At 41.8% G+C, this 24,397-nt stretch overlaps 1 protein-coding gene across 2 annotated transcripts in view; it reads left to right on the top strand.

Annotated features, from left to right (window-relative positions):
• Positions 1 to 24,397, top strand: part of NPHP3 (nephrocystin 3) — a 211,944-nt gene that overhangs the window by 58,751 nt on the left and 128,796 nt on the right. For both annotated transcript variants that reach the window (XM_069211897.1, XM_069211898.1), the window contains exons 10-12: positions 1,213 to 1,392; positions 4,622 to 4,725; positions 15,442 to 15,556. In XM_069211897.1, the coding sequence (XP_069067998.1) occupies positions 1,213 to 1,392; positions 4,622 to 4,725; positions 15,442 to 15,556 (399 nt within the window). The remainder of the gene's footprint in view (positions 1 to 1,212; positions 1,393 to 4,621; positions 4,726 to 15,441; positions 15,557 to 24,397) is intronic.

The following is a 24,397-nucleotide window of genomic DNA, read 5'->3' as shown; positions in this document are numbered from 1 at the left end:
ATCCTCGTATTCACCTAACTAAAGGTTACAAAACGTGATCGCAGTATAGTCACACATTGGGCTGCATTCTAAAAGTCTAACGGAAGAAGTAGATAGTATTAAATATCTAAATAGTGATGCTTCAGCATAGGTGAATTCAAAGCCCTTTCTTCTTCTCGGTTTGTATTCATTCACAATAATCTGCCAAAATACATATATTTTAGAAATTCTGGTCCTCATCTTGTCTTCTATGTGAACACTGTTCTCACGTGACATCCACAATTACATGCAGTATAACAAACCGCAAGGCTCGCACACATCATTAAATGGCCTAGAAGCCTCTAAGTACTCTGTCAGTAACAATAGCAGCTGAACACTTTTCTGTCCCTTAAAGCTATGAAAAAAAAACTGTCTGGAGGTATGTGTCAACTCTACCAAATATTGATTATGTAAACATAAACAATGGATGTAAAGAATAGGAACTAATGACCCACTTTTTATGGGATCCTTTGTATTGCCTTTAAGTCCTGTCGTTTCAGCAGATAAAATACTTTGGTTTACCAAAGTTCTTAATCTTGTATTTTGTACATGATTCCCTAGAATAGATATGAAATGAGAAGTGTAAATCAGAAAACAACTTTAAACTCAATGAGCTCAAACATCACTTTTTGGATTGATTTATAATACTATTGACTACTGAGAGTGTATACTTTTTTTTGTAGGACTACCTACAAGGTTGAAGGCACCCGAGCTTCTGGCTCTCTTACTTACACCCACAGTTAATTTCTGAAAATGGGATTTCATGCCATGTGACCATAGTAGATTTTAAAGAACTGATTACTTTCAGATCCTGGTCTTTGAAGGAGTTAAAATAATTAAGTTGTTAGGGACATTAGTGCTTATGCAATGCAGCAGTAACAGTAAGAGTTTGACATTTGTTTTATACTTTGGCACCGCGGTTTTCTTGAAAGGGCATCAAATACATGTTATCAGTGTTTTTGTATTTATTGCTTGCCCATTTTCAATACATATAGGTATGAAAAGAAAGGAGCTAAAGTGTTGATCTGTTTTAAAGGTTTGTTAAATCAGCGGAAATTGCCAGTGATATCAGTTCTGTACTTCAGTGGAGTCAGACTGCTCATGGCCACCAAATCTTTTTTTGAACTGAAATAATGGAACCAAAAGAAAAAGAAAGTTTTTTTTTTTGTTTGTAAATGTTGTTTCCTTCTGTAGGATCTGCTGGGATGTGAAGCCGCTGACCCACAAACAAAGGATTCGCGGACTGATGATGATTCAGCAGTTCCAGAAGAGGATGATTTTGCAGATGTTTTGTGGGATGTGCATGATGAACAGGAACAGATGGAAGCTTTTCAAGAGGCCTCTAATTCAATGTGTGAGCTGGGATTTGAGAAGGTGAGTCTGTCATTCAGCTCGTGCCAACAGGTATCTCTGCAGAGTCGATTATGTTGGGTACGTTCTGCTTCTTTGGACTTCAATAATCTGTGGTACAAAATTATACAGCACAGCCAAATAGATGCCAGAGTATCCTTGCAAAGATATATATACAAATGTGCCAATTAGGCAATAAAATGGAGCTCCTTAAACTATGCAAAGACCATCACAGGAACATAATCGAAGAGACTGAGAACCCTATATATCATTAGACTTAAGGAAGCATTGGGTGACTACTGTTAAAAAGCAAAGTCAGAGTCTTCCAAATGGCTGAAACCTCGAAGTTCATGAAAATTATCACATACTTGTGCGAACTTTTTCAAGCGTGCAAAGGCAGACGATTACTGGGCTCAAATTATACGAATGAGTACCTTTTAACACTGTTGTCCTGGGGCTTTTTCTTACTGTTGGATCCACAACTGAACACCCACTTTACTGAACACCTTTAGCACTTAACCCTCAGGATAGTCAAGCATTCTTTTGCTTACTCAGGAGGATTGTACGGAGTAGAAACTCAAAGTTCAATGAGAACCACACTAGCGACTACTCAAACCTTGTCCTGCTACAGCTTTTATATGAGAGATAAAGTACTGTATACACACACACACACACACACACACACACACACACACACACACACACACACAAACAAAATAAGCAATAGACAGTCAGATAACTGCCACTGTGTGGAGGAACCAGATGGAATTAACAAATATGTTCCTCATGCTAACCTAGTGTTTAATATAGTATGTAGAACTGAGAGGCCATTGCCTTCTGGGGAAAACAATGGATGAAGTGCTTTTGATCACCAGTGGGTCCCCTGCCTGTCCGTTCCATAGGAAATATATCCAGGTTCATGATTGCACTGACCAGTACTCAAAACCACATGTCTATGCAATGCAGCTCCATTACAGTGCACCCTAATCTTTTAGTCTGTAGCAGATTGGCTCACTTCTGCCAGAAGAGGGCAGGGGCTGCACATCTCCCGGTGATGTGTTGTCCTGCATGGCCCACCAGCAACGATGGGGCCAACTCGATCTTCACACAGCTGATGCCATGGCTAATTCCAGCCATACTTCTAAAAAATAAAGCCTTACTTAAGATGATACATTAAACAACATAAAATTTGGGTCTTGAATCTTGGTGCGACTCTCCACACTAGCACATCCTTGCTGATAGCATTGTACAAAACAATGGATTACATCACCAAAAGCATTGTATATAATACATATGGTATTATCAGTAATACCTCCGAATATTTCATGTGCTATATGGGATGCAACATTGCAAAAAGAATTTCTGGCCACATCATGTATTGGTTTAACTTGAAAAAAAACACATTTACATTTTCTGATGTTACCAGAGCCCAGGTCCTGTTAGTGAGAGAAGTGTATTGGGAAAGAAAGCTTGGCAGCATAATTGGGTGATGTTCTATTGTGAAAATGTTGCGTATTGTTTACATTGCGGTAAAAGAGAACTCTTTCTGTAGAAGTCTCTCTATGCTCTGTACAAATCTGGTTAATGATCCGAAATCTATTGCTTAGCTTTGGAGCTTTCCTTAAAAGAATTATCCGAGGTAAAGGAAAGGAACTGTTGACTTTTTATGGCATAAAGGACACTTTATAGGTGCAATGTAAGAAACCACAAGATTCATGGTACGTATATGTCACTTACGTCCTAATATGAGGAGTTTTCTCAGGAAATCCAAGCAACATGAAGCAAGCAGGATAATCTCCACGACAAAGATGTTTGATTTCCTTAAAATCCAATGCTGTTTACCTATCCTGGATTAACTGAAATCAAGAATGCACCTATTTTGGGTGACGTTTTCTGTCACATTTAGAGTTTAAAAGAGCAGTTGCTTTTACCATTTGTAGGCCTGGCTTAAATCTTGAACCCTAACAAAAACTTTCAGAATAGTCTACTGCAATAGAAAAACAGAATATATGGTTGCTTTCTGTATACAAAGCATTTATGAAATAAACTGTTGGACCTGGCCGTTTTTGCAGGGTCATCCACAAACTTTTTGCCTTCCTCCTCCTATTTCTCTGACCTCTTTTTGTTGGCTCTAGGACTCTGGGCACTCTATCACTACAGACGTGCTACAATCTTCATGTGGAACGTATTGTTGGAGACTCTTCGAGAAGATGCGTTTCACCACAATGTTTTTGGCCTCACTATGTGACTGCATTGGTTTTGATGACCTGATTCATGTGATATATTGGATTTCCTTGCTAGGATAACACACATATTTTCAGGGTTTGCATTGCATGCAGGGGCAGGGTAATGTTTCTGTGACATGTGCCAGCTAGAAATGTTTTCCCTTATGTTGCATTCATGATGATATCTTGGCATTCATAATAATGTGTTCATTATGACGTGCATTTTTGGTGATAATGATGACTTGACTACTCCTTGGCTTGCAGAATAGTAGGAACCTATGTGTTTACATGACTACTGCTTGCTTTCGCAGAATACTAGTAACCTGTGTGATGTTCTAACAACTGCTTGTGTAGCAGGGTATTACCGGTACATGTTGTGTTTGGTGTAATGATGTTTTGTGCAATGCAGTTTATTTTTATATAACATGTTGTGGAGTTTCCTTTGTGGTTTATTTGTTGTGTCCTTGGGTTGTGTGTGTTGTGCAAAAGCTTAACACATCTCCTCTGGGATAAGCCTGACTGCTTGTGCCAAGCTTACCTAGGGGGCGAGCAGGGGTTATCTTGGGTGTGTAGCTCCCTTTCCCTGACTAGAGTGGTGGTCCCTGCCTGGCTGAGGTGCCTACACTAGCCAGGCAGGAACCCCATTTCTAACATAAACAATTTAAGGTGTGATGATCAGAGTAATTTTGAGATGTAAAATAGTCCCTTATGCATTGGAATGAAAGTGTTCCATAGAAAGCGGAATGATACAGCAAAAAGCTAGCAGCATGAGGTGTGAAAGAAATGCTACTTTGGGTGGAGCCAAAGCCCACTCAATGTTGTTTTAAAAGAATTGATAACAATGAGTCTGGCAGACAGCTGTGTACTCAAGCCAGACCTAAAAGGGTAAGAAATACATTTAAAAGGAAAAGGGGGCTATTTGGAGCTTGCCTTCATAACACATTGTTCTTTATTTGTTGCCTTGTGTTTACCCCTTTCTCTGTTATTCAGAGGCATCATGGTTCTTCATTGTTGTGTTTTTGTCACAGTACTATGACCGGCTCAATGATTTGGTGGCGGCTCCTGCACCTATTCCCCCTCTCCTTGTAACTGGAGGACCAGGCTCTGGGAAGTCCCTTCTGTTATCCAAATGGTATGTTTCTGTGTTTGTGAGCATTTTGAAAGCAGAAAGCTAATATTGCATCTTATGCAAGTTGGAAGCATTGGCATAGTGAGTAAAATCATCACATATTGAACGTAGTATTGGTATGAAGAATTGATCCATAGACAAGATGTACAATTGAATATTCAAGTATCTTATTAAACTACCCTGTGAAGGGAGATCACGATTCATGCGTGACAGCCTTAATGTAGCCATGTTGCTCCTTTGTTAATTGAACAATAAAATTAATGTGTTCTTACCATGTTTACTGATTTATATTGTTGATTCCATATTGCTCAAAACACTACTGAAAAGTAGTGGTCTGTTTATTACAGTACTTATTTGTCATTTATTTTTAATCTATGGACAGCGTGAACTATACCAAAAGGCTCACAAATTGTTTTACAGGAGTAAAGGAGCGGTACAAAATGTACCAATCTCAATTTGGTGTCTAGCCCCAAAAAAAACTAAACCCAACTGAGGAAACTACTTTTAGGAAGTGTTATAATGTTGAAAATTGTTTCTAAAAATGAAACAATCACTTATTTTCTTTAGAGCTATGCGCCAAAACCCATGGCACTTAAGCACTGCTTTTCCAAGGATATACTAAAATAAATAAAGTCTAACTGACTTACAGAGGTTCATCAATGTTTTGTAAGATCTTTTCATCTCAGAGCATCTTCCCAGCGGGACGAGCTATTTTCGGAAAGGCATAACCACTAGCTTTTGTCCTCACTCTCTTAAGTTTCTGGTCTGGGGATCTTAATCTCCTAGTTGGAACGTAGGGAGCACATTGTCCTATTAGGTAATTTGATGATTTGTCATGGATGTTTAATGAGCTACCAGCGTGGTATTGAACTTAATGCGAGACACAACTGAGAGCCAGTGAAGTTTTTGGAGCATATGTGGAATATGATTTTTTTTTCGAAAAGATCGAAGGCCATTCTTGCTGCTGAAATTTGAGGAAACTGAAGTTGATTATTTGTAATGCTGGAGAAATAGACTTCTCAAATATGATGTCTGGGCCATTGCAAGGCTTTTGGCACCTAGACAAAAGGTCATTGTGGGGCTCCTCTCCCATTGCAATGAGGCTAAAAAATTGATACTTCTAGGAACAGTTGTTCACTACACTACTAATACACGCCTAGGCAACCCACCTAATATATTGTTTTAATAAAAAGCTGTAGATAATAAATATGCTGAGGGATCCTGCTCAAATTTGCACAGGAAATTGCTTGATTCTTATAAGCCCAGATACAAATATGAAATGGACCCGCGTTGCTACTATCCCAGACTTCCTTAATGTTGAACAATTCATGATCATATGGTTAAATTCCAGGTAAGATCAAGGCAACAAAAATATACTACTGGGCGAGTAACTTCTGTAAATGAATCCCTCTGCATTAATAAAGTTCAAATAGCAGCACTGGACGCATATTTTTCAATAATTTTATAGTATTTCAAATTGTGATAAAGAAGTTTGTCCTGTGGTGAAATACAACACCACGTTAAATATGGCATCTCTGTTCTTGATAAAGAGGTACAAAGGCCATAATAATGGGGAACTTACAGAATATTGTAAAATTACATACATTTTCAAAGCAATTGTAGGCCATAGGTCAACAGTTTAAGTTATGGGAGGCTAGACTCTGGGCATCTTCTATGGGGTGCTATCCTCCTTCGCAAAGCAGATATCATGGTAAGAAATCTTGCCCTAAGGGCTAACTCTGATTTGACTATGAGTGCCCGAATTAGTGTAGTATCTAATAGCTGATTTGTCTGGCGTGAATTGCTAAAACACTTGCTGAATGTATTGTTTCATCTTGCCTTAACTATTGGATACCATCAGGCCCATCCTGTATCGTAACATACACTTAATACAAGGTAAATAGTAACTTCATCTACCAAATATGTCTACAGTGACACTTCCATCCTAATGCACCATTTACATTTTTCTTTCAACGCATGCATTACGTGAGTAGAAGGTCTTTTCATATCTGTGCTGCTTTCTAAATATTCTATCCATTCCCAAATCTGCTTTCTTTTTTTCACCCACTCTAACGCCTTAAGCTTACTGCTGCTCAACATGTATGCTCATTTCTTTCTTTCACTGCTCCCATATACTTGGCTATTACTGACTTTGCCTGTGGTTGGCAACTATTGTCCTTCTCTCCCTATGCTGCTCACGGATTCTTTACTGAGCAGTCCATTACTTAACTAATTGATGCATAGACTTGTTGTCTGTCACTTTGCAATTGTGTAATAGGAGGGAAGGGCTTAGTCCCTCCCCTCTGTGCTGCTCCTGGTGGTCACAACGTTTGGGGAGGCCCATGCCGTCCTGGAATTCTTAATGAAAGAAGTATTCTCTCCTGAACGCCTCCTAAACATGCTATCGTTCTCCCTTCCCTGTGCTTCTGCTGGCTGTCAGGCAATATCATCTTTCCTGCTAGAGTCACACAGTTTAGTGCTGCTGCTGCAACATTACTGCTGCTGTTGGACTGAAAGACATACAGCTTTCTAGTTCTCTTAATGTGTGTACTTCTTGGCTGATGAAGTGTCACCAGGTTGTTCTTCACCTGGGAGTCATTGTGTTTGAGACTCTAGTCCTGGGGGTAGGCTGTGAGTCTTAACTTCTCCCTCCATCAATTACGTACGATTGTTACAGCCACCGTCTTCACTGAAGCAGAAAGGACAATTGCAGTACATTTTGATTGCATTTAACCCTCCTCATTAATTGTTTACATATTCAGGCCTAAATGGTAAATATTCGGTGTGTCCTTTGCAGATCTTAAGCTAAGCTCATTTATTTTTATGCAAGAATCGGGCCAGTTCAGGCTTCAAAGTGCTGACCTTCATCTTAACATGGCTACAGTGAGGGCAATATGTCAGAACAATGTAAACATGGACTTATATGTACATAATTATATGTCAAAGGCACTGCACTTTTAAGTATTTGTTTTATAGCAGTACAAGTGTGTGATATTTCACATTTAAATGTTCAGTAGAAATTGATATCCCCTTAATTTGGCAGATAGTTAGAGCCAACTGATACAGCACCAGCACTTCAAACAGGAAGTTGCAGGGCGTCATGCATACTTCTGTCAGAGAGAGGGTCTACACTGATGTTTATAGCTGACCATACATACAACAAGCTATATCTTTCCAACCTGACCTCCTTCTGGGTTTCTGCTCCTGTTTAAACATATCCTTGAAATAGTTCTCTGAGCACATGGGTGGTCTGAAGCTTACTTCATACTTTAGGCTTTAGTGACAAACATGCCGGTGCTAGGTAAACGTGAGACACATTTCCTACACTTAGCTATAACAGTAGAGGTTCTGTGCCATCATTGATGCTACCTCCGAACCTATTTAGTTAACTCCAATTTGGCCTTTGAACGGGGTATGTATTTTCTTACTTTTCCAGTTACATCAAATTGTCTGAAATGTCTTGTGGTGACATGCAGCTCTTTATTTTTTATATTAACTTCATTATAAATAAATAAATACTTTCATTACAAAACTGCAGGCATGAGAAGGAAATATTGGTTTGAAAAAAGACAATACCCCCTCTCAGCAGTATCATTGAACCAGTAGCAGTGGATTACAGGTATGATCCTTTCCTCTGACATTACCTAGTCCAGCCTTCAAATGTTACTTGAAATGCGTCTTTAACTGTACCACACGAAGTTACTGAGTTCACCATTGTGATGGTACTGTAATGCTGCCTCAGAAACTTTGTCTGTCATGACTTATGCATACCGTCTCCAGGCTTGAGATGGAGAAGCGGTGGGGACGGGTGGCCCAGGACACCATGGTGCAACATTGCAGTGTCTTTTGAGTGACATTTGACCATGAGTAGAAAAAGGCAGATACTTCCATATAATGAGGAGTTCAAGAAACAGTTATTATGAAGGCGTCCTTGTACATCTGCTGAACAAGGCGAGGCATCTCTGTCGCCAACCAGGATCCTGCTAGGACCCCCAGCCAGAACTGCTGCCTGCACCAACTTGTGGAAGCCCGGACACAGCCAAAGGAGCCACAGCTACACTCCGGGAGCCGCCTGGGGATTGGGCCATAGTCACCCTAATGGACACACCGGAGGATTTGCTTTTAATTTCTTCTACCAGCAGCTTCACTACACCAGGACATTCTACGTTTCTGCTTCCCTCGTGGGAGAGAGTTTAGGGGAGTACAATAAGTCTCTAGACCCCAAACTCATTGACTAAGAGCCTAGATTTTCACCTAGCACTTTAACCTGAATTACCTCATCAAAGTATTAACATTTTGGCTGTAATTCTTCACAATAAAATGCAGGAATCCTGGTACAACCTCAAACAAGCCAACCCTTTGACAGACTCAGCAACCTTTTAATGAACTCATCAACATGCTAGCTGTTGGGGCTGGGGGCCGGTACATCGCCCAGACTACAACTCCCAGGAGCCCATGCTTCAGAGACCACCCACAACCAGTTCTCATGCCCGGAGGCGCTTTTCATTGCACCTGTTGATCGTTACACGGAATGCTAGCTGTTAAGGCTGGGGGCTGCGCATCACCCAGACTACAGTTCCCAGAAGCCCTTGTTACAAAGGCCGACCACCACCAGTTCTCGTGCCCAGAGGTGCTTTTCAGAAGTGCACCAGTTGGCCCCCTGCGCGGAGACTGGGCCCACCTGCGCCTGTCCGCAGCTGGTGGGAGGCTGGACTGGGCCTACTGTCTTGGTCTTTGCTCCTGGGCCCCATTAGCACTGTTGGCTACTGTTTGCCCTCATTTCAGAGGGCGATGAACCAAGGTGTGTGAAGTTGAATCTTTTCATTGCTCATATTAATATCTTCTTCTCCTGATGTGGAGAGTTCTGGCTGTACTTTACAGGTATTTTATGGGTGCCTACTGTCTTCTGTGGGTTTTGTGACTGCACCTATTTGTGGATATGGGGAGGCGCAAGACAGTTAACCAAAAGCCAGCCCCTGAGCCAACATGCTTCACCATTGACTTCTTTCTAGTACGGGCAGTGGGGGTTATTTCTAAGGAGATAGACTTGGTGGAAAGGTGTCTATCACTGAGGGTGGCTGGGCTCAGTGAAGCCACAGGGGCGCCAGCTGGCCCAGTAAATTTAACAACTGACTCTGCCTAAGTCTTGGACAAAGGGGTTGGGAGATGTGGTGAAGAGGCGATAGGCTCTCTGGATTCTGTTGTGATTGAAGTGAGGGCAGTCACTCACTCACCTGCTGCCAAATGGAAGAAACACTGCAGAAAGGGAGCCACTGGTGACTCGGACACCCCTGTTTTAGCTAGCTCATTGGATAAGGATATTCATTGGGAAGGGTTTTCAAGAGGCTCATCCTGGAATAATCTTCTAACTGCTATGAGTGACCCCTTAAAGAAAGACTGGACAAATTAGAAGGGGAGGTTGGGAAGGTTATTGCTTTATGTCAAAAATTCTCCTCCTTGACTCTGGTCTCTAATGGTCTAGCAGGCACACAAATAAATGGGCAAGGTAACATAATATCTGAGCTGCTAGCAGGTAATACAGTAGCTAACATAGAGGAGTCCCATTTGCGGGGTCCACCTACCCAGCAAACCAGTGAGGGGTTCAGAGCAGGGCATACCTTGGGACGAAACACACTTCCTTGCAGACAACTACGACCCCCGAAGTGTGTAAGTTTTAGCCTTAGCCCTAATAGGGGCCCTCCGCCACAGTCCCACAATAGAGTGACAGATGACCCTGTTGCCATCCCCTGTATGGCTACCTCTGACCTGCCACCAGCCTGTTGCCTGTGCTGTTATGGGTAATGTCTCGCCCCTGCAGCCAGTTCAGAACGAATCTTCTAAGTCCCTGAAGAATAAAGTTATGCACTGGTTGGCTTTAAATGACTTATTTTCCTCTGACAGAGCTCAGCAATTACTCTTAGGAGAGTGGGGTGGGTTGGCTCTTTAATGAAGAATTTTGGGGGTGATTGCATTATTGTTAATTTTCAGAGCCCTAGACTCGAAGGGTAAATATTATTTATGGCAACCCCATGCCCACCATATGGCACATCCCTGGCACTTCTCCGGTTGGGCTTTTTTTTACCGTCATCTGAAATTCTTGGTTCATGCCCGCATCAAGCCAATGTGACTGTCGGCCAAAAGGAGATTAGTGCAGCATAATCATCCCACCCTCCTGTCTGTGCCTTTAAGCAATAGGTATCGGTTTCCGAGTTCATTATCTGCTAATGATTGACCAAGCCATTGTGACCTGGAGGACCATGAAGTCTAGGGGCCTTACCTGGAGGGGCCCAAAAGGGGTATTATGAATGGTAGCACCAAAAGGGTGAATTGAAGTTTTTATGGGGCTAGCTGAGGCCGCCAGCATGCCGAGCACTAATATTATTGGCAGGGAGGTTACAGAGGGGAACTTGCCCACCCTCAGGTTGTCGGGGTGGAACCTGGGGCCCCAAATTGTAAGCAGTGTAGGGACAGGAGTTATAAATTTGTCACGTGGAATGTGGGAGGGTTCCGTAAAAAGATAGGGACAGGGGAGTGGAATAACATCATTAACGATCTTGATAACATTTGTTCCCAAGTGATGTGGTGTGCTATCTCTGTACATGTATAGGGGTTTTCTTTCCACTTCTTGGGTGCTATACCTTCTCCGGCAGGGAGGGAAAAGGTTTGGCTCCAGGTTCTTATTTCTAACAAGCTTCCTGTAATAGTTAAAAAGATTTGCTGGGTGGGCCCTCTCTGTCAATTGTTGTGGCTAACTTCCAAGGGCAGAAAGGATGTGGGGTTAATCAATTTTTATAATAATATCTTTGTTTCTACCCGTAAAGGAGTAGCTCAAGCCTTGGATCATGGCCTGCAAAAATGTATACGTTCCATCCATTCAACTTACATCATTTTATGGGCCGGTGAATTTAATATTCAGCCCTGTCTTGCCCCGGCATCTCAGGTTTGTGGGCTCAACAATCAGAATTGGGTGGATATGATCATTTTTGCCACAATGATTATGGATATGTGTTACATTCAATTGTATCTAAATACGATCTACTACTATTGAGATGTAATCACAGTGGAAAGGAGGAGGTGATCCCATCTTTCAGGAGCAGAAATTCCTCATCTGTTATTGACCATATTCTGGTATCCTCTGCCGCTATTAGCTCGTGTGGTAACCCTTCGATTGAGTGATCGTGATCCCTTAATTCTCCTGTTTATATTTTGGGGCCCAAAGAGTGAGTCTTTGTTGGACTCGTCTATCGAGATATTAAGTAGGATTTTACTGGCAAGACTGTAAGAGTGGGTACAGGATTATGACCTTCAATCCCCTGTTCAGTTTGGTTTTAGAAGGGGCCTGGGAATCATTGAGCAATGTGTAAACCTAGATCTGCCTATTGGGAAGTACATGAGGGCCAAATCAGGGGCCCTATACCTTTGTTTTGTTGATCTCAGCAGTGCCTTTGATCTTGTTAGGCACGCTGTTTTGTGGCCTACTTTGTTGGAAATGGGTGCCCAGAGGGAAATTATTGTTTTTCGGGCCGGTTTGTGCAAAGTCCGCTTTGGCTTAATGGGAAAATGTACCCCTTAATTTAAGGTTAAGAGAAGTATGCGGCAAGGTTGTGTCCTAGCCCCACTGCTGTTCTCTTAATTTATTAATGGGATGGACAATATTTTGCCGACACTCCAAGCTGAATCATCATGTGTGGCAGGGTGCCCTATACGAAGATGATGCCGTCTTTATTTCTAGGACTCCAATGGGACTGCAGAAGTTCATTAATGCTTTCGAGGAATTTATGATTTTAAAGGGTATGGTGATTAACAAATCAGAAACGTTTACTATGGTTTGTGGACAAAAGGCACAGAAATGTAGAAGTTTCTTTATTCAGAATACACCAATTACCACTGTTAATTCCTTTAGTTATCGGGGCATCTTATTTACAAGCAAAGGGTCCTGGGCACAGCATATTGCCACAGGCAGAAACAAAGGCCCTCATCGTGAGTTTGGCGGGCGGCGTAAGCTGCCCACCAAACTCATCCCACCGAAAGACCGCCAGTGCAGTCATGACCACGCTGACCCTATTATGCGTTCCCCGCAGGGCGTTTACATTGAGGCCGGCTCCTAAGAGAGCCGGCGGCAACCTGCGGTGCGACAGGTGCAGCAGCACCCATTGTGCATTCCACTGCCCATAATTCGGGCAGTGGAATGCGTGACGGGGCTGTGCGTGGAGTCACCCTTTCCACCAGCCTTTCCCTGGCGGTCTAACCCGCATGAAAAGGCTGGCGGAAGGGGACTCATAATCCCCAGGGTGGCGCTGAATGCAGCGCCACCTTGGAGGATTACAAACCCCGAGACCGCCTGGCTGCTGGCTGGTGGCAGCCTGGCAGTGGTGGCATTTCAACCATGGTGGCTCTGCCATGTTCATAATATGGCGGGTAGACCACCACGACTGGGGCAGTCCGCCTGCCACCGTGAGTCTGGGAGTCCCAGGACCGCCAGACTCATAATGAGGGCCCAAATGAGCAAAAACGTGTGTGGCATTTTTAGATTTGCCTGCAAACTGGGTAGTCGCCCCATAGGGGAAATGGTGGATATCTATAGGGCCAGGATTGTGCCTATGGCTACCTTCGGGGCTTGCCTCTGGGGGTACACTAAAAGCCTCCCTCTGCAGCTGGAGGAAAAAAGCTTTTTAAAACGGCTGTTACGTCTGCCTTCCTCAGTGTCTAACTGGATTATTCACCAGGAAGTGGGTTACAGTATCTGGAGGATGTGGTGCTGTTGAGACCCTTGTTATTGTGGTCAACATCTGGGCCAAAGATTAAACCAATTTTACTAAACAGATTATCCTAGACTGTTTAAAATTGGATAATTTCTCTTACATCCCTTGGCTAGCTTATATTGATTCTTCTTTTAATACTCTGTTCAATATTTCTATAAGGTCAGCCCCCCATCGAGTGCTTTCTCTGTCTAAAAAAAAATGATTAAGAAACCTTCCTTCAGCACAGATTGAACCGCAGGAGAGCTGCTGAAAAGTTGAAGACGACAGTTGGTATATACATGTCTCTTTCCCTTGAGGAAGACTGCAAAGGTTACTTGAACAGTGTCACCAATTTACAGCATCGCTTTGTTTTGATAAGGTTCATATTGGGCATAGTGCATCATGTAGTTGCATTTCCTAAAATGAGGTCTTGCCCAACAGGAATAAATGGTCTGTTGTCCTTGTGATGGGCCCAGCAAAGAGAGTACTTTGCACTTTATGTTGTTCTGTGAATGTTATGCACAATTTAGGATGATTTACCTCAAATCCTTTTTTTTTATTACCCAGAATATAAGAATGCACCAGGCCGCAATGACATTTTTATTTGGTTAAACCAATCCTCATTTGTGTTATAATGTGGTGCTCTAAATTTTAAATGCTATTCATGTTAGGAAAATTATTTATTTTTAGTTTGCACAGACTTGCTTTGAATATTTGTAAGTGAAATGTTTGGTGTTCCTCTGATTTAAAATGTTCATTATACGAATGCTGATATTATGTCTGGGTTTATTTTAACAACTAATTCATGTATTTATTTCTGTACTTATATGTAATATTGCAAATGCCAAATAAAGTTTACAAACCCAACCAACTTATGCTTACCACATCATTAAACAAGCATTTACAATGCATCGGGTCTCGCGTTTGCTCATGTTAGAGCTGATCGCGTTGTAAACTCCTAACCCGACTTTTCACCTATCGGGCAAAAGTGCATTTATGTACATAACCCGAAAAAGTGAAATCAAGTATGTAAAGCGCTCGACTTCTGCCAAGCGAGATCGGGCTCGAAAATGAGAGAAAAAAAAGTCCAGAAGCCCGATGGGAAAACAGCGAGCCTCGCATGTTTTCTGTACTTGGTCGCTGCGCTGGAGGAGGGCTAGCCACCGGAAAAGGCATGACATATGCGTGCCTTCGACTAATGAAAGCAAGCAGATTTTATTAGGGAAGCCCACCAACCAATAAAAAACACTGATGTGAAGTTGACAGGGCTCCGAGCCCTTTTCTAAATACAAAAGAGTCTCCCTGCTAAACGCATGCGCGAGCGCATGCAACGCAGGCTCGACCCTAAAAATAGTTTAAATGTCAGCGCTGAAGTCTTATTACTTCCCAGGAAATGCACTCATTTAACAATAAATATAACAGTTCAAAGCTAAATTTAAAGGGAGACCAGACTGAGATCCCAGTACAGATGAAAAGAAGCACTATGTTATCAAGTTATTTTTTTTTATTGCTTTTGATAATATCATGGTTGCTAGCTACAATCCAGTTCTGGCTTTCAGTACTACCATTACCTCTCTGTTTCATGCAGATTCACACTAAATTGGGCAGGAAGATTAATATATTTTTGTAAGCATTTTTCTATAAAATTTACTTGTTTTGTCCACAGAAGCTGTATGTGAGTTTAAAACACCAAGCAAATGTAGTGATGTGTGACCATCCTGCTTTGCCTACATTCTTCCTTTCTTCCCCTAATTTTAATTCTTAACCAGCAGATTGCGAGTAGTACTTAATTTTTAGTTGGAATGAAAGGAAAGAAAATCTGGTAATTTCTATTTGTGTCTTGATTTTATTTTCACGCTCAACAACTGATATTCACGCCAATGCATCCTAGAACTATTTTTACTGTCATGTTAAAAATGCTGTGCAGCTCTGCTTCTTCCCAAGGCTGGTGACATGTCACACTTTTCTTTATTCCCAGGATCCAGCTGCAGCAGAAGCATTCCCTAAACACCTTGATACTCTATCACTTTGTCGGGAGACCCACATCGACCAGCTCAGAGCCGGCATTGATACTCAAAAGACTGACATTGAAGGTATTTTCTAAAATATGCAACTATATTGGCTAAATCAGAGGCTGTGTGCAAAGGGGGTTCTTCTGATGGGGAGTAAAAAAATGCAATGTTTTTGGATAAGTCTGTCCGTCTTATTGAGAATTCTGCCATCAAAACTTTCTCCAAAACAAGTTATGTGTTTAGGAAAAGAAACAAAAAAAGATGGTCTGGACCTACAAAGTCACATTTACTCAGTTGTTGGGCAGTCCAGCTTGCCAACTTGCGGCTGCTACAGTAAAGGATGAGCTGTGACCAGCAAATATTTTAAAATGCCGGGGAATCCGGGGCTATATTGCAGCAAGGGTGCATGGTCTCTTTTTTGCCGCTCTACCACTTTAACTATGTTCGCAGAGCACATACATTCTCGGATCTCAGATTTCCAAAGTTGAACTTTGGGTGCTGTCAGGTTAGTGTCCTATTGGAGGTGTATCCCTTCCAAAATCTCTAGCAAACCTAGGTGCCTATTGTTATAGTAATGCTCTGTGTTTTATGAATGCTCTGTTATATGAACCATGCTTTGCACAGAATTTCCAGCCCCCATGTTCGATTTGAATATTACTGTAGAGTTATATGTGAGGATTCTTATGCTAATGATTACTCTGCTGTGGTCTTGCTGCGAGGCTGGATCATCTGTCATGAGTAAACATTTTCCTTGAGCCTCGTTTGTGATCCAAGGAAACATCCTTTCACTGGTAACGAGGATGGGACTCAACACACCAAGCCACAGTTTAAGCTCTGGGCACCTGAGAAGCAAGTGTGATGAACTAGAGGCTGCGGACACTGTGGACAGAATAAGTCATGACACTGCCCTGCACTAACTACAAGAGAACTTTATTGCCACACATACTCTGTCCGCCACTGTCTGCTCTGCAAGTTGTGAGTGACTATTAGCAGGCAGCCTATGCTGGGCACAAGAGACGTTATTCACTCCTTGAGCCGATAAAGCACAGGCAGCCAATATTCAGCTATGTCAAGTGTTTACTGCCAATGTGGTCACAAGGTACTCGCCGCTCAATGCACACCCACACTTTCTCCAACGATTCAGGCATTGTGAGTATCCAGATTAAATAGGATCTATCAACCAACCCCAAAAAAAGGGCGGACACCAAGCATAAAAGTTTTAAAAAACGACCAATACTTTATGACAGCAGCATGCACCAGTACCAAAAGGTCTACACAGTGCCAGAAACAACCAACAACAGAAAAAGGGGAAAGACTAAAAAGTGAACAATGATGCTGCGTCACAAAGTTATTGAATGGTAAATGGTGGGAGTGATTCTGTTCCTTACTGACTCTTGCTGCCAACTCTGGGGTGGGACTACATCCCTCAGGATCACTGCTGCTGTTGGGGACCGGCTGAAACAAAGTGCTGAAAGTGCCTCAAGGCCCCCATGGTGCGGGATGCTCACTGGACGTGCCCAGGCACGTGCCCAGGCCAAGAGCAGGCCCGTCTGCCCTGGTCAGAGCCCAGAGGAGGTCGGGCTTGGCCCACTCTCTTGGTCCACCACTCCAGCTGTTCAGAAATAAAGATGCAACCTCAATCTGGATCAGGAATAAGCTTCAGGTAACCTGCTGGTAATGTTCTTGCTGTAAAGATGGGGAAGAAAAAGGGAACCCACCATTCTGAATGTTCTAAAAAAGTGGAAAAGGCATCTAAATCAATCATAAGCTATTCGACCTCTGTCATGGGTGCTATTGAAACTGACATCGAGTGGGTGGAGGCAAGCCTGGATTCAGTCAGGTGAGAAACTGGAACTCCTGAGACTGAGTCTCAGACTGCTATTGAGGCTTTATTAGAACCCACACAGGAGGAGTCCCACAGTCAGACTGCATCTGATAATCCAAATCCAGCGGACTTCTTAGTAGTCAATAAGACTCTTCCTCTTCTTTCTGGATGCTCAAACCCCTGTGTTATTCAAGATATGCAGGCATTGAATATGATAGAAACAATAACTGACTTGGATAGCCTCCCTGCTAATAAGTAGACATGAGGAGGCAAATGCAAGCTCTTCCAATTTGGTCCATCTGGAGCCCGATCATAATCCTGTCCTTAAAGTTGCACAGAAACAAGGGACAGGTGGTAAAAGAATAGCAGGCCGGCAAGCAAGAAACAAGCCAAATGGCCCCCCGCTGCTGAGACTGATGTAAAAACAAATGTGTCTATAACTGCTCAGCAAGACTGGACCAATTGGGAATCTACCTTAAGGATATAGCCCAAACCTCCTCTCTAGTCATATAAAAATTAGCCTTAATAGAGAGTAAGCTTGATTCCATTCAGCAGTCAGTTCAGGAGAGACTGGTAAAAAGAATGTCCCCCTGGGAGGAACGGGAGAAAGCTTCAGACTTTTTAAATATGAAACTGTCTACCCCTACTGAATCGACTTATTCAGAATGACAAAGAAAGCAACCTACAAGTCCCTCTGTTCCCTGGCCTGAGAAAGTGGCATCTCCCACTCGGCAACCCCAAAGAAACCAGACCCCTCCAGACCAGCGGGAGACCCATGACAAGGGCCTAAGGTCCCTAAATAAGGGGTTGCAGAATGAGGTACATTTTGCCCGACCTCACATTCCCCCAGAGTGCATGCCATAAACTATTGTTCTGGAGAATGCCCCTAAACTAGAGCACCAACACCCCGAGTCTCACACCTCCCTGCTGAATAAAGTTCTACACTGGTTGCGGAAGTGTTCTGGCTGGTCTAGTGACTTATCAAAAAATATTATTACTGCAAGGAGGATCTCCTGGATAGGTCCAGTGCCCAAGAGTTCACTAGGAAACTGTTATTGTCATCTTCAGAAGACCAAGCATAGTTCGGACACCATTACTGGGAACTGACAATAAGAACATGCAGCCAGGTACCATGTGTTGTGTTGCGGCAAGCCACCAGCCGCAAAGGACTCTTCCCCTTTTCTAATAGATTTGAGGCTTTATCGTCCCTGGATCAACTTGACTGACTACCTCACACAGGAAGCACTATCGAAGATGCCCATAACTCCCCACTTTCATCAGTGCGCTGCCAACGCTCGAGTAATGCCCCAGCCTCCTGGGACCACGTTCTAGGTCTAATCTGGTGGAATGTAGCAGGCCTGCAGACTAAGCAGGAGACTTCACTCTGGGTAAACCTTGTGGGACAATACGCAATGATCTGCTGCCAAGAGACATGGCTCTTGGGCTCACTCCACATTGATAATTTTTGTTACTTATCACTTCCAAGCTATCCCCTCAAAGTCAGGCCGAGCAAAAGGGTACCTGGCCATCAGTGATTCTGGTGAACATTAGGATTTTAGAAATTGTTGTTACACCTTAGCATCACGCACTCTTAGTTACAGTGCAGAAACTTTTTTATTTGGTTTTGATGAATTTCTATTATGATATATTTGATTCTTCTGTAAGAAAGATAGTGGATAGATTAGAGGATGTTATGCACAAGGCCCAGAATGATCATGGAAAATAATTTTTAATTATCCGGGCAGGAGATTTTAATATTGAAAATTGCGACCCGCCCAAATTCCATATCTTGTGGTATTTGTGATGATCTAGGTCAGTCTTTTACCCACTTCAAGCTTACCCCATATGGGGATGCACTAGAGTGAATCTTTCTAACAATCTCAGTTTGACCCAAGATTATGGTTTGAGGGTCCTGCATAAGTTCCCACATGTTTGGTTCAAACTCCACCATTGACCACACATTAACTTCTAATTAATTGCTACCAATATTTATCTGCAGCATGGTTTTGGTTAGCTGCATAAGTGATCACAATCCTCTAATACTAGGGCTTAATTTAGATTTGATGGGGACAATCTGTAAAGCCCCACAACATATGCTGGAATATAGCAAAAATAAGGGCATCAGTGTGGAGTGGGAGAAAATTGACAAGGAAGCATTCTATAGAGATCTCTTTGTGCATAACCACATAAATATTGGAAAGGTCCTGCAAGATGACTCAAATACAGTAGATGACATCCAGTCCTACACCTTTGTAAATGATTATATGGTGGCTAAGTTAACAAAAAACTGTAATAATCAGCAATAGCCCAAGGTGGTTTGACAGTGCCTGCTCTAAGGTCCATAAATCTCTTAAGATCCTACTAAATAAGCACCCACGAGACCAGGTAGGAGTATCTATGTCAAGGAAATCTTTTAAAGAATCTGTTAAGAAAAGGAAGAAGGAAATTAGGGTTAAGGTGTGAGAATATTTAAGAACTGCAAGTGCATTGAGAAGCCTTCATGCCTTTTGGCAGGTAGTAAACTCCAAATATTTCTTGGGTGCAGGCATGCCAAAAGTCGAATATCTCCTCCCATGCCAAGATTGGGTGAACCATTTTCTAAATTTTTTGGCCCTAAAATGCAGAATGTGGAAGAGTCACCGGATATTGTATTCCACTGTGACCTTCCATTGATTTGAGTAGGTCAATTAAGATATCTGATGTAACCTTAGCCATTGAGAGTAGTCCATCAGAGAAAGCTCCAGGTCCAGATTGAATTCCATTAGACCTTTATAAGTCATCGGCCCTACCTTAGAAAGGGTGATAAAAGCCAGCCCCATTAGCCAGCCTACTAGATAGTACGGTCAAGATACTAGGTAGGGTAATACTGACCAAACTAAAAGCCTGGACCATTGAGATGCAGGGAATCTCAGACTTCCAGTTTTGATTCCGTCCAGGCATAGGAACGGTTGAGCAGTCCTTGAATCTATCTTTAATAGTCTAAAAATATACCAGAGCAAAAAAAAAGTCTGTATCCATCTAGCTTTTATGGACTTAACATGTGCTTTCAACACAGTGGACCGCCCTAAATTATGGTCAATGATGTTACACCTAGGCATCAATAGCTCAATCATTACCTTACTGTGAAGACTTCATGCACACACCACAGTCAGAGACCACTATGGTGGGAATGGGGACCTTACAGAAGAATTTCCCTCTGTAGTAGGGGTTAGGCCGTGTTGCGTACTGGCCCCTTTTCTCTTTTTAATCTTTATTAATAGACTTGGAGAGCATCTGATGCGAACAAGGAAAAATATCCCAAGTGTTAATTCAAAACAAGTTCCTGTGTTACTTTACGCAGATGATGCTGTCCTCATTGCAAGGACAGCAAGTGGCCTCCAATCCCTGTTAGATGCTTTTACCAATTTTATGGACCGTCTAGGACCTTAGACAAATAGCACAAAGTACTTTGTAACGAAATGTGGTCCCAAAGTATCTAAGTCTGGAACATTTTTACTTGGCGGTGACGAAACCAGGAAAACCCCTCATTTTACATACCTGGGAGTACTGCTAGATGTTGATTTTAATGGAGGTTTTTACTAAATGTAAGAGTCCTGCAATTTCAAACGGCGATTTGTGCAGGTTTTAGATCTTCTAAAAAGTTGGGACATAAACCAGTCAGTGAATTATTTTGTATTTTTAATAGTAAATGTGTGTCTGTTGCTTCATTTGGTGTCCGTATCCGGGGCTGTGCCAACAGTAAATCCCTTCAAACTGTGGAAAATAAGTTCATCAGAAGGCTGCTTGTAGTCCTACAATCTACCGCAACTGCTTTCTACCATGATGAGGTCAAACTCGGCCACCTTGAAGACCATATTAAACTGCAGCCCCTGTTACTCTGGCTCAGAATTTGAAAAACCTAGAAGCCCAATTGTGTAGAACAATTCTCAAAGGTTGTATGAATCTGGATAATGGTCTAGATGTCCCATGGCTTAAATATAATAAAAAGAGCTTTGTTAAGTTAAGCATCCCAGAATACTTCTCTAATCTGGACAGTTTACTTAGCATCTCTCCAGGTAGAATAAAGGAGTTATTTCACCAACACACCCAGTTGGCACAAATTGAGGACAGCTGTGATTGGCTGGGTATAAATCCTCAGCAATTACTTGCACATCCTGCACTTTACTTGCAGATAATCACAAATGAGAGGCAGAAGTTCTTGTTGACCAGGTTCCTGGTTTTCATCCCATCCCCCTTGTCAATGTGAAGCCCTGGCAGAGCAAAGCACAATGCACTACAAAGGACACAGTTTCTCCGCCCAGTATTACAATTGTTAGACACCAGATTCCATGTAACTGCCTTTGCTGGTTTACATTATTTCGGAAGTGAGGCTGTTATTTATGCTGTATTGAACTACATTTTAAGTGCTTTACGCACCTGATCTAAAAATTGAACCATGTACTGTTTTTGCCACTTTCTCTGTTTCAATCCTTTTTAATGATTCTATTTCTCTATTATATTAGGTATTGTAACATATGCTCTTTTTATTTTTTTCTGTGTGACTTTTATGGCTCGTTTGAGACGAATAAATTATTTTGAACTTTTTAAAGACTCAAATATAATTTAAAAGTCAGCAGAGACAATGCCACTTTGAAGGGCATCCCATTAAATAATGGTGATTATGTTAGTTATTTTAGTATTAAAATATATATATATATATATATATATCTACATGACAATCATATACTAGTAACATTTGTAGTGACATTTATGTATATTTAAATATATGTTCTATCGCTATCCAACCGTTTGTGAAGCAATAGCACTTCCAGTTTTTTTCTTACAAAACCTAGGTGAGCTTTCAGTGCCATGGGAGGACTTGAAAGATGTATTTAAAACATATTTGGAGTCTGTGGGAGGTGAGGTATTTGTGGCAATGAGAAAATGAGCTGTGCTTAAGCATAATCTAGGCGTACAGGAGAATACTGAAGACTAAAAGATGAAATGGATCTAAATGAAGGAAACCTCAAGGATGATAAATATGAAAAAGTGATGAGTAGAAAAGAATTATAGCAAGTGATTGGTTACAGTAGTTGAGATACATAATATTTTCTTGAGAGAACAGAAGCAATGCGAAAGCAGTGAATAGTGTGTAGTGGTATTGCACCCATAGTTGCAAGCTCAAGGATCTGTGTGAAATGCTTAGGGATCAGTTGGTGAACCACACAGATCACATGTAGCCCCAATAGAAGTGGCTTAGTCTAAAATAGCCTACATTAGAAACATCTAAGAGCATTGTGAAGAGAGTTAAAATACTTGTAAGTATCTTAAATACTTTAATTCTGGGGAAGGAAGGTTTACGTTTGAAGCATGTGGGGGCCATGGCACTGTAAAAGCTATGACCACAAGGCAAAAATTCCAAAGAAAAGAAATCAATGGACCTGAGTAGAGGTGCATAGGGTACTCGTAGGCAGCAGTATTATCAGTGTGGCAAGTTTGAGACAATAGCAGCATTGAGCTGTTGTCCCTCTCTTAAGGTCAAGTACTATAAATATAATAACATGGGACATTTTGAATGAGTGTGTAGAAATAAAGAAGGAAAAAACAGCAAGCTTGTAAATGGTGTACAGAAAAGATGTAGCAATAGTGAAGATGGTGTTGGAAACAACAAAGTGTTGGCTGTGACTGATGGTGTTGGTGTGATACAATATACAGTATATGTTATGTATGTGAAGAATACAATCCCCCAATACGCAACATTGGTCTTCAATGGGAAGAGGTTGAAATGTGAGTTGATTCTTATTCTCCTTAATTGTCAAGAGTCATGCAAATGTTCAAAAGTTTAAAGAGAGTTAGGTTAAGAGGAAACAGGCATGAACCCAGCTGGGTATTGTGGAGAGAGATTGCCAGCAGTAGGTTGTGTCTAGTTAAAGTTGAGCTTTAAAGGGTGCTAAGTTCAGGGAAGTGTGGTTGGGATGGAAAGAACAAAGAACATTGGGGAATGCCTTGAATTTTAGTCATCCCAATCAAGTGATAGTAATGCGGAGTGAGAAGAGCGAGAAATGTAGGTATACATTTTATGATGTGTTTAGAGAGGATGTGGGCTGCTTGAGGGGTTTTCTCCATCAGAATTAAACAGTGTGTGGTGGCAACCACAGCCGGGAGTGTGAATCTTGGTTTTGGAGATGCATTGAAGATGAAGCTCAAATTCCGTGTGAAACAGGGATCATAAAATCAATAAGGACATCAGGTTAGGTAAGTCTGGTGAAGCTGGCACGCAAGTGTGTGGACCTGTGGGACTTAACTGAAAATATCAGGATGGACTGACCCTCCTTCTCAACATAAATGGGATGGGCAACTTTAAGTGAGTTATCTGTTTTTTTTAAACTAAATGTATTAAATGCGTACCATCAGATCACACTAAATTGGAAGTTCTGGCACTTAACCTCATTTGTAACATGATAGCAGGCTTACCATTTTTTTAGCATGTTGTTCAGTATATGCTGTGTTCCAACAGGCCAATAACATATTGCTATGGGAAATTCCCAGAGGTATATCTTTCAGGATGATAATTTAATTAATGGAAAGAACAAGAAGGAACATGATAACACTGGGGGGGGGAGTACTGTGAATTGTTAAAGATGCTGGTGACTGTGGAGACATTCAAGTTTGTTGTGAAGGAAGTGGAGTATCTCTGACATATCATACCATGCAATGGCATGAAACCTAGGATAAAACTGGAAGAACATGTAGTTGAAGGGCCAGACCTCAAGAACATGGAGCAATTATACTGTTTTTGGATTATTTTTCAGACAGAACGCGAGTAGTGAGAGTGATGTTAAAGGAAGTAACTCATTTTGGATAAACAAAAGAATGAGTGTGAAGCAACTTTCAAGGATCTAAAACAGACAATACCAAGTCCCACTGCAGTTAAACCTTACGTTTCTAACCATAAAACCAGCTTGGTGATGGATACAAGTGCGTTTACTTTAGGGGTGGTGCTGGTGTAGCATAAACAAGGTGTGGCGAGAGTAAGTGCATTTGCATCCAGAATGTTGAACATGGAAACACGTTACTCTGTTATCGAAAAATAAGTCTTAGTGGGTTGTTGAGGAATA

The sequence above is a fragment of the Pleurodeles waltl genome, chromosome 10 (genome assembly GCF_031143425.1).
Source record: "Pleurodeles waltl isolate 20211129_DDA chromosome 10, aPleWal1.hap1.20221129, whole genome shotgun sequence".
NCBI lineage: Eukaryota > Metazoa > Chordata > Amphibia > Caudata > Salamandridae > Pleurodeles > Pleurodeles waltl.
The sequence above is the reverse complement of the archived record's forward strand: the minus strand, read 5'-3'. Positions and strand labels throughout refer to the sequence as shown.